This window comes from Mustelus asterias, chromosome 18 (genome assembly GCF_964213995.1).
Source record: "Mustelus asterias chromosome 18, sMusAst1.hap1.1, whole genome shotgun sequence".
NCBI lineage: Eukaryota > Metazoa > Chordata > Chondrichthyes > Carcharhiniformes > Triakidae > Mustelus > Mustelus asterias.
This window is the reverse complement of record NC_135818.1, coordinates 84,233,712-84,246,755: the sequence shown is the minus strand read 5'-3', so window position 1 is coordinate 84,246,755 and position 13,044 is coordinate 84,233,712. Positions and strand designations below refer to the sequence as shown.

At 46.4% G+C, this 13,044-nt stretch overlaps 1 protein-coding gene across 4 annotated transcripts in view; it reads right to left on the bottom strand.

The window, feature by feature from the left end:
- tdp1 (tyrosyl-DNA phosphodiesterase 1) overlaps positions 1-13,044 on the bottom strand; it is a 100,956-nt gene that overhangs the window by 65,569 nt on the left and 22,343 nt on the right. For 3 of the 4 annotated variants that reach the window (XM_078234495.1, XM_078234494.1, XM_078234493.1), the window contains exons 8-12: positions 12,497-12,667; positions 6,621-6,699; positions 4,006-4,191; positions 1,616-1,664; positions 1,231-1,297 (exon numbers count right to left, since the gene is read on the bottom strand). In XM_078234495.1, coding sequence (XP_078090621.1) covers positions 1,231-1,297; positions 1,616-1,664; positions 4,006-4,191; positions 6,621-6,699; positions 12,497-12,667 — 552 coding nt within the window. Of the gene's footprint in view, positions 1-1,230; positions 1,317-1,615; positions 1,665-4,005; positions 4,192-6,620; positions 6,700-12,496; positions 12,668-13,044 lie in introns of all 4 variants that reach the window. The other variant, XR_013500068.1, reaches the window with a different exon arrangement.

The following is a 13,044-nucleotide window of genomic DNA, read 5'->3' as shown; positions in this document are numbered from 1 at the left end:
GTTAAATAGACTCTGTGGACGGTTTGCTGCCATGTGCTGTTTAAATAGACTCTGTGGACTGTTTTCTGGAGTGTGCTGGTTAAATAGACTCTGTAGACTGTTTGCCGCAGTGTGCTGTTTAAATAGACTCTGTAGACTGTTTGCCGCAGTGTGCTGTTTAAATAGACTCTGTAGACTGTTTGCTGCAGTGTGCTGTTTAAATAGACTCTGTGGACTGTTTTCTGTAGTGTGCTGGTTAAATAGACTCTGTAGACTGTTTGCCGCAGTGTGCTGTTTAAATAGACTCTGTAGACTGTTAGCTGCAGTGTGCTGTTTAAATAGACTCTGTAGACTGTTTGCCGTAGTGTGCTGTTTAAATAGACTCTGTAGACCGTTTGCTGCAGTGTGCTGTTTAAATAGACTCTGTAGACTGTTAGCTGCAGTGTGCTGTTTAAATAGACTCTGTAGACTGTTTGCCGCAGTGTGCTGTTTAAATAGACTCTGTGGACTGCTTGCTGCCATGTGCTGTTTAAATAGACTCTGTGGACTGTTTTCTGTAGTGTGCTGGTTAAATAGACTCTGTAGACTGTTTGCCGCAGTGTGCTGTTTAAATAGACTCTGTAGACTGTTAGCTGCAGTGTGCTGTTTAAATAGACTCTGTAGACTGTTTGCCGCAGTGTGCTGTTTAAATAGACTCTGTAGACTGTTTGCTGCAGTGTGCTGTTTAAATAGACTCTGTAGACTGTTTGCTGCAGTGTGCTATTTAAATAGACTCTGTGGACTGTTTACTGTAGTGTGCTGGTTAAATAGACTCTGTAGACAGTTTGCTGCAGTGTGCTGTTTAAATAGACTCTGTAGACTGTTTGCTGCAGTGTGCTGTTTAAATAGACTCTGTAGACTGTTTGCTGCAGTGTGCTGTTTAAATAGACTCTGTAGACTGTTTGCTGTCATTGCTGTTTATTAGACTCTGTAGACTGTTTGCTGCAGTGTGCTGTTTAAACAGCCTCTGTAGACTGCTGCAGTGTGCTGTTTAAATAGTTCCACTTTCTCAGGGATTGGATTTAGTCTGTGGTGAAATTGATTGCTTGCTGCGCAAGTCCCTCACCGGCCTCCAGCTCATTGGCTGACAAAGTAATGTCAATAACTATCTGAATAGCGAGTAAGATGCTCGTGGGTCACAGGTGGCCGACTATTCCATCAGGGCCGTCACCCACCAAGGTTAAATGACAGTTAAGGTTCGATGTAACTTACCAGAAGAAGGAGGGAAGCCAAGGTTGTTTCTGAGCAGTGACAATGGCGTAAGGAAGTGAACCTCCGGCTAAGGAAGGAGAGAGAGTCTATTATCAGTGATATTCTGCCAAGGGGTAAAGGGTTAGGGAATATAAAAATTCACATTTAAATATCTTTAAGCTTATTTTTTACGCAAAGGTGTCACTTAAGTAATTAAGTTTACCACTCTTCTGATAGATTATTGTGCAGGATTACAACAACAACTTGCATTTATTTAGCACCTTTAATGTAGTACAACTCTCCATGGCACTTCAGAGATCAGGTTTCACACACAATTTGACACCATGTCACACGGAGATATTGGACACACATGCACAAACTCATCAAGGAGAATTTAGGAACCTACCCGGGTATCCTTCCAAGCTTGTTCTGACATTCTCAACAGTTGGGTAAACCTATTCAAAGAGGCTATGGTTAATACAAAATGAGATTTGATTGTTTAATTTTATCCCATAGTATCTCTACAGCAGAAAGAGGCCATTCGGCCCATTGGCACCGACTCTCCGAAAGAGCATCTTACCCAGGCCCTTCCTGCTGCCCTATCCTCGTTAACCCCACACATTTACCACGGCCAATCCACCTAATCTACACATCTTTCAGACTGTGGGAGGAAACCGGAGCACCCGGAGGAAACCCACGCAGACACGGGGAGAACGTGTAGACTCCACACAGACAGTCAGCCAAGGCCAGAATTGAACCCGGGTCCCTAGCATTGTGAGGCAGCAGTGCTAATCACTGTGCCATCCATCTGTGTGTTTTAGCTAAGTTAAACATGGCCTGTTGCCCAATGTGGGAATGGGAGATGATGGTCAGGGAACGGTTCCACGTACGTGCTCGATAGCATCAGCGAGGGCGGAGGTCCTTTACTTCACAGCACAGTTACACTAACACTGCTGAATGGTCCATTAAATGGCACTGCCACTTTCGACACATCAAGACCCACTGACAGAATCATAGAATCCCTACAGTGCAGGAGGAGGCCATTCGGCCCATCGAGCCTGCACCGACATCAATCCCACCCAAGTCCTATCCCTGTAACCCCCACATACTTACCCTGCTAATCCCCCTGACACTAAGGGGCAATTTAGCATGACCAATCAACCTAAGCCACAGATCTTTGGCCTGTGGGAGGAAACCAGAGCACCCGGAGGAAACCCACGCAGACACGGGGAGAACGTGCAAACTCCACACAGACAGTGACCCGAGCCAGGAATCCCTGGGTCCCTGGCGCTGTGAAACAGCAGTGCTAACCACTGTGCCGCCCAAGTCTGATTCTTATGGACATAGTTCAATCAGACTTTTGTCATGTATAAAAGAGGAACATTCTTAAATTCCTTATCCAGCGTTATTGAAAACAGAGTGAAACCTCCACCAAACGGAGGTAGACACCTGCGACCTGGCCCAGAGCTAAGAGGCTCCACTTAAACGCCCAGTACAGCCATTTTGTTTCATCAACTCCCAACTGGTCAATAGGTTGGGAACTGACAGACATCAGTAAATGATGGGCTAGGGGACTGGAGCAGGTGAAAATATAGACACTGGAATTTTAGATGAGCTCAGGTTGATGGAAGGTGGAAAATCAGAGGTCTGGCATGAGTCAAGTCTGAAAGTAACAGCGGGGTGAAGGGTTCATTAGAACACAGGAAGAACAAGTAGGCAGACCATTCAGCCCCTCGAGTTTGCTCTGCCATTCACTAAGGTTGTGACTGATCTTCATTACGAACTCCGCTCGTCCCTTCAAGAGCTGAGCTAGGGAGGGAGAATGGCGATGTTACTGAGGTTGGGGGGGACGGGGTTAGTCGACATTGATGATGGCGAGAACTTGGAGTCATGGCTTTTTAAACAGAGGAATAGAGTATTCTGCCATTATGCTAAACCTACAGAAAACTCCAGTTCAGCTGGAATAATTGTCGACGCCACACTTTAGGAAAGATGTCAAGACCTGGAGAGTGTGTGTGTGTGTGTGTGTGTGTGTGTGTGTGTGTGGGGGGGGAGGGGGGGGGAGTCTCTATGAACGGTATGCTTTGTCTGCATAGTGCGCAAGAAATAAAACTTTTCACTGTATACTAATACATGTGACAATAATAAATCAAATCAAGTGCTTCTGAAGCACAAGGAAGGAGAAACAGTTTCCACTGGCAGAAAAGTTGGTAAGCAGAGAGATTTATTTGATGAAGGAGGCAGAGGTGACTTGAGGAAGCATTTCCTTATGCAGCGAGTTGTGATGGTCTGGAACATACAGCCTGAAGGGGCCGTGAGAGCAGATTTATTAGTAACTTTCAAAGGGGAATTGGATAAAAACCTGAAGAAAAGAGCCAGCATAGATTCGATGGGTGTAATGGCCTCCTGGCATCGTATGATTCTATGACTTTTTTTATTAATTCATGGGACATGGGCCTCTCTGGCTGGCCAGCATTTAGTTGCCTGAGGGCAGTTAAGAATCAACCACATTGCTGTGGCTCTGGAGTCACATGTAGGCCAGACCAGGTAAAGGACGGCAGATTTCCTTCCCTAAATGACATTAGTGAACCAGATGGGTTTTTCCGACAATTGATAATGGTTTCATGGTCATCGGTAGATTCTTAATTCCAGATATTTTTTATTGAATTCAAATTCCATGATCTGCCATAGTGCGATTCGAACCTGGGTCCCCAGAACATTAGCCAAGTTTCTGGATTAATAGTTTAGCGATAATACCACTAGGCCATTGCTTCCCCTTTCCACGAACATACTCACCAAATGAAGAGGAACCTGCTGGTTACTCAGGAACCTTTGATTTTTGCCTAGTGTCGCCAAGCTCTCCTTAAACTCCGAGCACAGCCATTTTGTTTCGTCAGCTCCTAAGGAGCCAATGCTGGAAAATTGACCAATGAGAGGCCACGATTCCTGATTCGCCACAGGTGAGGCAGAGTCACTCAAGACCTATTGGGGTGGGAAGAAAACTGGATTACCACCTTAAGTATTAGTGACTAATCCATCAACCTCAGAATTCAAATTTACAACTCATCCAGTATCAATTGCCATTTGTCCCAAACATCTGCCACCATTTTGTGTGTAGATGTATTTCCTACATTTACTCCTGAAAACCCTGATTCTTTTTAGTTTGTGTCCCCTCGTCCTCGACCTCCCAGCTAGTGGAAACCGTTTCACTTTATCTAACCCACTACTTACCCTTGGACCTTAAACAAAGTCCTTCCCAATCTTAAGCCAGTTAATGTAATCACTCCTCGTAACACCTCGTTTATTCTAGACACGCAAGATGGCAGCAAGATAGGTTTGCACCAAGGTGACTCTTCCAGCTCCTCAGAGCCCATCCATTGACACCACCACACTGGATGCCAAGGCCTTGAAGAGGGTGCGAAAGGAGATTTGCGAGGATAGCACCAGGGAGGAAGGATTGTAGTTACACCGAGCCTGAGGTCACTCTCATAGAACCTCTACAGTGCAGGAGGAGGCCACTCGACCCAATGAGTCTGCATCGGCTCTCTGGCAGACTCGCCTGACAGTACAGAAGGCCAAGGGGGCGGGGGGATTTAATAGCTGTGTTCAAAGAATCACAGAATTGTTACAGAGCAGAAAGAGGCCATTCAGCCCATCATGTCTGTTCTGTACCAGCTGACCAAACGAACAACTCACTTAGTGTCATTCTCCCGTAACCCTGCATACTCTTCCTTTTCAAATAACAAATAGGTAGGGAGAAACTCTTGAAAATAACAGAAGGGTTTATCAACAGAGGATACAAATTTAAGGTTATTGACAAAAGGACCAGTTGATGAGGAGGATGAAAAAATAATTGCTGATTTGTTATCTGGAACGCAGATCATCAGCTGTAACTTTCAAAAAGGGAGTTGGATAAACAGTGGGGTTAAAGGTGCCTTTAGTGTTCCAGTAAGTAGAAGTGGGTGGTATACGAGGAAAGTCCAACTTTGCTCAACCTCTGGACAGGCCGAGTAATCTCATTCGGAATTGCCTAATCATTCTCCAAAAGTCAAACTACGATTGAGTTTGGAGCTTGAGGAATGCTGGAAGACAACATGATCAACTGGAGATTGGAGAGGGAGGAAAAATTCAGCTCTATGCTATGGGCAGTCAGTATGTCTGGAGGGAATGCAACTCAGATGCTAGGAGAGCAGAATAATTAATCATTTTAGCCTCGCAGGTGATTATGTTAAGTAGAGCTGATGGACTTCTGTTTACTTAAGTTTCCCTGGGATTTCGGATTAGCGTGATCGACAAGGTCATGTGATGGTGTGGGTTTGCATGCAGTCCTGGGTCTAGAGCAGAGAAAAAAAAAAGAACTTTTGCAGAAAGCAGTTTAGTTTTGCAGCTCAAGCCTGGTTGAAGTTAGAATTTTGCAGGCTTTTGGAACTCATTTTCTCTCTGAAAGCTTCAAGATGGTTTTAACTCATTATCGCAAGTATAGTTATGGTTGCTAACTGTATTTAAAGTGGTTTTTAAATCTATAAGAGGAAAGTTGCTTATTTGGAACTGAAAAAGTGATAAGTTAGAAATTAAAGTTTATTTTATTTGCATTATAAATATCGCTCAACTATTAATAGTTAAGTTGCTTCATTTGTTCGAGTTATATTTAAATGGTGTTATTAAATAAAGTTTGTTTTACTATAAAAGATCCCTACTTTGTCAGTGGAATAATTCCTGGAAGGAAGCATCCTTTCCTCACATTTATGCCAAAATAGAAAAATTGTTGGGGGGTGGTCCAGCCTGGCTTCCTAATGTAACTTGGGGTCTGGTCCGGGACCCTAACAATTTTCTCTCAAGGCGAAGGTGATGGGTTGCCTTCTTCAACTTCTGCAGTTCTTTTGGTGATGGACTAAATTGCTCTAAAGGTCCTGCAAACTGGGTATATGTACCTCCGGCAAAGATGATCCGCCAGTCCAGAGCACGGTTAACATAACGTCCGTGGCTGCCGACGCCCTCTTGGGGCAAGGTACGCGAAGAGAAAGAGAGCCAGAGAGGGACTCCCAAGTGCTGACAGGGAGGGAGTTCCAGGCCTTTGAACCACACGGCAATAGAACATTCCTTCCTGCTTTCAAACATTGAAACGGCACTTATCTGGAGAGTGGTTTGAATTGACTCAGAGCGCTGTGGTAGCACTTGGCTGATGTGCTTGTGCCTATTTTATAATCATTTAAGATTCAACAGTGTAGTAATTAATTATGAAATATAATTACTTGTTTAAAATGTCATGGTAAACATCTGCCACCTTTAATTCTATTGATTTCACAGATGCTCAAGGTTTTAATATGCATCATTATACTAATTTGCAAAGATATTTTCTACTCGGGGTAGTTCCATCTCATTTGCATGAAGGCAAAGCCACATTTACATACCCTTCTGAGTTTTAAGTGACCCCATTTTTGCTTCTCGTTCCCTTGGTGACGGCCGGGAGTGGAGCCAATGAGATAAACCCTGCCAAGAGAATGATTTAAATAAATTGATTAAACGTGAAACATTTTTAACCTCATATAAATCGAAAGATAAAAGATTTGCGTGTTTATAGTGCCTTCCCCATTCCTCAGAGTGTCCCAAGAGCTTTGGGGTGAATAGACAACTTCCTGATGTGTGGTTGATTGTTGTACTGAAAAGAAAATGCAAAGCAAGATCCCACAAACAGCAATGTGATCATGACTAATCATCAACTTTAATGTTGTTGGTTCAGGGATGAATGTTGGCCAAGAGGGGAACTCACCTGTTCATGCCACGGGATCATTTACCTCCACCTAACAGGACAGATGGGCCAAGATTTCAAACTTCATTCAGAAGATGGCACCTCTGACAGTAAGGGAGTTATGCCCCATCATGTACTGGCCAAGCCCCATTCACTCAACAAACTGATAACTGGATTCCAAAGCCAGATGGCGAAGCAAGAACTAGTTGCAAATTATTCTCTTGATAGTTTAATAATGTAACATTACAAATGTCTTCCCGCTATTTGTAAACTCAGTGTCCCAGCAGTCCCTCTTTATATGTGCTCAATACACTTAATGAATGAATATCCTCCATCTGTTTATCCTTAACCGTAAGAAATTAATTAATGTAACAGTAATATTCACCTCACTGAAAGCAGATTCTAGTCGATGTAACTTGTCCTCGGAGCTCTGATCATTCCTGGTGGAATTGATCACTGCCCCCTCCAAGCCTAATATACCTTTATCGAGGTGCGCAGGGCAGCACCAGCTACTAGACTGAAAATCCTTTTGTGAAGCTAGCTGACAGGAATCTCAGACAGACACATTCACCGCTCATTAAAAACACCTACTCTATAGAGAGAGTGAGAGAGAGCTGAAGAGATGATGATGTTAAAGGGGATCCCAAAGCCTCCTCCCAATGCTCTTCACCTCACCCCGTCTCCTAAAGGGCTGAGCCAGACCTCTCATCGTACCCCAGACACCGTGATCTCGCTGCCTCTGTATAAAACACCGCAAACGCACTGTCGATCACCATCCCCGTCACTGTGGGAACGTTTAAAAAAAAACTGTGAGAAGGAACTGCTAGCTGAAACTTTAAAAACAAAAATTATAAATATCTCTTTCAGTGGTCTGAAAATGCAATCCCTGCTGTGTCGGCAAACGCGGCAGCCCATTCGTGCACAGCAAGATCCCACAACAGTAAACAAGATGCTGTTGAACAGGTTTTAGGTGTTGGCTGAATGGAGGCCCGGAGCACGGGGGCAGGGCGAGGGTGGGGGTGGGTGGGGGGGGGCGGGGGGGGTGGGGGTAACTCCCCCGCTCTTCTTCCAAACAGTGCCACCGAATCTTTGCCGTCATCCAGTCAGGACAGACCAGGCCTTGGTTCAAGTTGTTATCAGAAAGACAGCACAACAACACTCCCTCAGAGTTAACGTCGAGCTCAGATTTCCAGCGTGGGCCGTGAACCTCCGACTGTGCGATTTACAATCCGCCCCCTTTTCCGCAGTTCAATTGGCCCAGAGGGAGGAAGATGGGATTCCTGATCCTCACGTGGTTCCAGGACCCACAGCAGGAATGATTACTGCTAATTTTCTCATTTTAATTTGTTACTATCAGTATCGGAAAGCCGGTTGTTGAAGGTTAGTCCTCAGTCTATATTCTGCCTCTCTGCAGAGCAGAATGTTACAGCATAAATCTCCTAACATATAAAGTGATGTCACTTCAGACATCACTTTATATGTGAAGTGGAGCACCAATCAATGTAACCGACTGCATATAATTAAACACAACTTGTATACAGTTAGAACATAGAACATAGAAAGCCACAGCACAAACAGGCCCTTCGGCCCACAAGTTGCGCCGATCACATCCCCACCTCTAGGCCTATCTATAGCCCTCAATCCCATTAAATCCCATGTACTCATCCAGAAGTCTCTTAAAAGACCCCAACGAGTTTGCCTCCACCACCACCGACGTCAGCCGATTCCACTCACCCACCACCCTCTGAGTGAAAAACTTACCCCTGACATCCCCCCTGTACCTACCCCCCAGCACCTTAAACCTGTGTCCTCTCGTAGCAACCATTTCAGCCCTTGGAAATAGCCTCTGAGAGTCCACCCTATCCAGACCCCTCAACATCTTGTAAACCTCTATCAGGTCACCTCTCATCCTTCGTCTCTCCAGGGAGAAGAGACCAAGCTCCCTCAACCTATCCTCATAAGGCATGCCCCCCAATCCAGGCAACATCCTTGTAAATCTCCTCTGCACCCTTTCAATGGCTTCAACATCTTTCCTGTAATGAGGTGACCAGAACTGCGCGCAGTACTCCAAGTGGGGTCTGACCAGGGTCCTATAAAGCTGCAGCATTATCTCCCGACTCCTAAACTCAATCCCTCGATTAATGAAGGCCAGTACGCCATACGCCTTCTTGACCGCATCCTCCACCTGCGAGGCCGATTTAAGAGTCCTATGGACCCGGACCCCAAGGTCCTTCTGATCCTCTACACTGCTAAGAATGGTACCCTTCATTTTATACTGCTGCTCCATCCCATTGGATCTGCCAAAATGGATCACTACACACTTATCCGGGTTGAAGTCCATCTGCCACTTCTCCGCCCAGTCTTGCATTCTATCTATGTCTCGCTGCAACTTCTGACATCCCTCCAAACTATCCACAACACCACCTACCTTGGTGTCGTCAGCAAACTTACCAACCCATCCCTCCACTTCCTCATCCAGGTCATTTATGAAAATGACAAACAGCAAGGGTCCCAGAACAGATCCCTGGGGCACTCCACTGGTCACTGACCTCCATGCAGAGAAAGACCCCTCCACAGCCACTCTCTGCCTTCTGCAGGCAAGCCAGTTCTGGATCCACAAGGCAACAGCCCCTTGGATCCCATGCCCTCTCACTTTCTCAAGAAGTCTTGCATGGGGGACCTTATCGAACGCTTTGCTGAAGTCCATATAGACCACATCCACCGCTCTTCCTTCGTCAATGTGCTTGGTCACATTTTCAAAGAACTCAACCAGGCTCGTAAGGCACGACCTGCCCCTGACAAAGCCGTGCTGACTACTTTTGATCATACTAAACTTCTCTAGATGATCATAAATCCTGTCTCTCAGGATCCTCTCCATCAACTTACCAACCACTGAGGTTAGACTCACCGGTCGGTAATTTCCCGGGCTGTCCCTGTTCCCTTTCTTGAATAACCAAATCATGCAAACCCAAGCAAATTGTCCCAATCCCAGTGCGTCTCCATGTCTGAGTGTGCGCGCCTGTCCGTGCGCGCCCGGGCGCCTGTCCGTGCGCCTGTCCGTGCGCCTGTCCGTGCGCACCCGGGCGCCTGTCCGTGCGCCTGTCCGTGCGCGCCCGGGCGCCTGTCCGGGCGCCTGTCCGTGCACCTGTGTCCCTGTCCACGCGCGCGTCTGGTTTATTTCAGCATACGAACGGTTGCTTCATTCATTCACTTTCCAAGCCGGCTCCCAGCCTCCCACAGTTGCACTGCAGCTGCCACAACTTTCACCGCGCTGACCGCGGGCTTTCTGCAGAAGCTGCTTTTGGCGAAGGGAGGGATAAGGTCCCCCACTCGCTGAACCTCAGGCAGTGCCCAGTGACATCTGCCAACCATCCAACTCCCCTCAGGTGTCAGGAGAGAACACAGTCCGAAGAGACAGGAGGTCCCAGCACAGGAACCTACTGCCTCTGGGGTTCCCGAGGACGTAGACAGACAGCAACAGGAACCACGTCTACAGCACAGGAACAGGCCATTCAGCCCAACTGTTCCATGCTGGCATTTCTGCCCCACACCAGCCTCCTCCCACTGCTCTTCATCCTATCTGCTTAACCTTCTATTCCTTTCTCCCTCACGTGCCTGTGGTAGCAGGTTTCACATTCTGATCCCTCTGTAAGCATCGCCTGGGCATTGTAACCATTTTTAGATGAATTTCATGTTATATTCATAATAAGAAGCTAACAAGGACAAAATGTCATTTTGCACTAACATTGATTTAAGATTAGGGGCAGCACGGTGACACAGTGGTTAGCACTGCTGCCTCACAGCGCCAGGGACCCCGGATTCAATTCCAGCCTTGGGTCACTGTCTGTGTGGAGTCTGCACGTTCTCCCCGTGTCTGTGTGGGTTTCCTCCGGGTGCTCCGGTTTCCTCTCTCAGTCCAAAGATGTGCGGGTTAGGTTGATTGGCCGTGCTAAATTGTCTCTAAGTGTCAGGGGGATTAGCAGGGTAAATATGTGGAGTTACAGGGATAGGGTCTGGGTGGGATTGCGGTCGGTGCAGACTCGATGGGCCGAATGGCCTCCCTTCTGCACTGTAGGGATTCTATGATTCTAAGAAGCCATTTTATACTCTATTTTATAATCACTCACATGCATTAAGAGTTATTACATAAATTGAGAACCAGCCAGAAACAGATGACTGGCTAAATGGTGAACGTCAATTAAGTTCCAATTAAAGAAATAGTTATGAATCAAGTAGTTATATTAAAGCTGGTTTTAAGAGCTTATAATTTGAAAGATTCTGCTTTGGATGAGTATCAGTCAGCTATATTGTCCTAAACGCAGCACAAACCATGACCAAATGGACAAGAGACAATTGTGTAAAGCCAGATAATGAAAGAGACTGTGAAAGAAACATTGTCCTTTCGAGAGCTGAGAGTCAGCAGCCAAACACCAATTAAAACAAACCAACTTTTAAATTAACGCAGACATGGTCTGAGACGAGGTATTTATAATTTTGGGGATAGAATCATAGAATCCCTACAGCACAGGAGGCGGCCATTCGGCCCATTGAGTCTGCACCGACCACAATCCCACCCAGGCCCTAGCCCCGTAACCCCAGGCATTTACTCTAGCTCATCCCCCTGACACTAAGGGTCAATTTAGCACGGCCAATCCACCTAACCTGCACATCTTTGGACTGTGGGAGGAAACCGGAGCACCCGGAGGAAACCCACGCAGACACGGGGAGAATGTGCAGACAGTGACCCAGGCCGGGAATTGAACCCGGGTCCCTGGCGCTGTGAGGCAGCAGTGCTAACCACTGTGCCACCGTGCCGCCCAAACGTAACAGTGAAGGTTTTGAGTGACATCTCTGTGAGCTAATCACGCACTGGATGCTCCCAGGGCTGAATTGCAGTCAATGAAGGAACAGGACAACTTCTCTCTTCAGGGACCTCATTCGTTTGAAGCTGGAACTTTATTTTGTGTCATTAAGTATACTTCTTAAAACAAACTTTTACTACCCAAGAGTCCAACTTGCCCTATGGTTATATCTTGCTTGAACCAGGGTGGCTGGACTACCACGGTGGCACAGTGGTTAGCACTGCTGCCTCACAGTGTCAGGGACCCGGGTTCGATTCCTGGCTTGGGTCACTGTCTGTGCGGAGTCTGCACGTTCTCCCCGCGTCTGCGTGGGTTTCCTCTGGGTGCTCCGGTTTCCTCCCACAGTCCGAAAGACGTGCTGGTTAGGGTGCATTGGCCGTGCTAAATTCTCCCTCAGTGTACCCGAACAGGAGCCGGAGTGTGGCAACTGGGGGATTTTCACAGTAACTTCATTGCAGTGTTAACGTAAGCCTACTTGTGTCACTAATAAATAAACTTTAAACACAAAACATTTAACTGATTTGATTGGGTTAATTTGAAGTCAGGTCATTGTACAATTGAGAATTAAGATCAATTAAAATAATCTACCTTTATGAAACCCGCACCCCTCAGGTTAAAGCTGGACTGGATCTTGATATTCTGAGATGAAGCATCCGGAACAATAGGGAAGAATTACCTGGTTTCTGATAAATCATGCTGCTTTATGTGAGCGATCCATTCGGCAAGTCCAGCTGACCGGTAGGACGTGAGGTAATCAACCAGGTCACATTTAAAGTTAGTCATGGATTCACCCGCTGTTTCCGAACTCCCTTCCGGTAACCGTGGATACAGAGGGCTCAGCCATATCCTAGCAACGAGCAGGAAGGAAAACGACTTTAATGTTTAAACAGAAAAGATTTGCATCTTTTATAGTGCCTCTCACAATCTCAGAGCTTCCCGAGGCACATTAGGAGCCAAGGATGTATTTTGTAGTGTTGTCACCACGGGGGAAACGCGGCAGCCAATTTGTGCACAGCAAGCTCCCACATGGTGCGATTGTTGCCACATCGCTCTTTCTGTTCACTGATGGTTGTTTCTTGAGGGACGAACGTGGGCCCAGGACACAAGGGGAGAACTCCCCTAGTCGTCCTCAAAACAGTCACCGTGGAAAATCTCTCACAAAACCAAGAGGATTATGAGGGACATCCCACCCGAAAATTAGGGGCAGATTTGTTACATAACCAA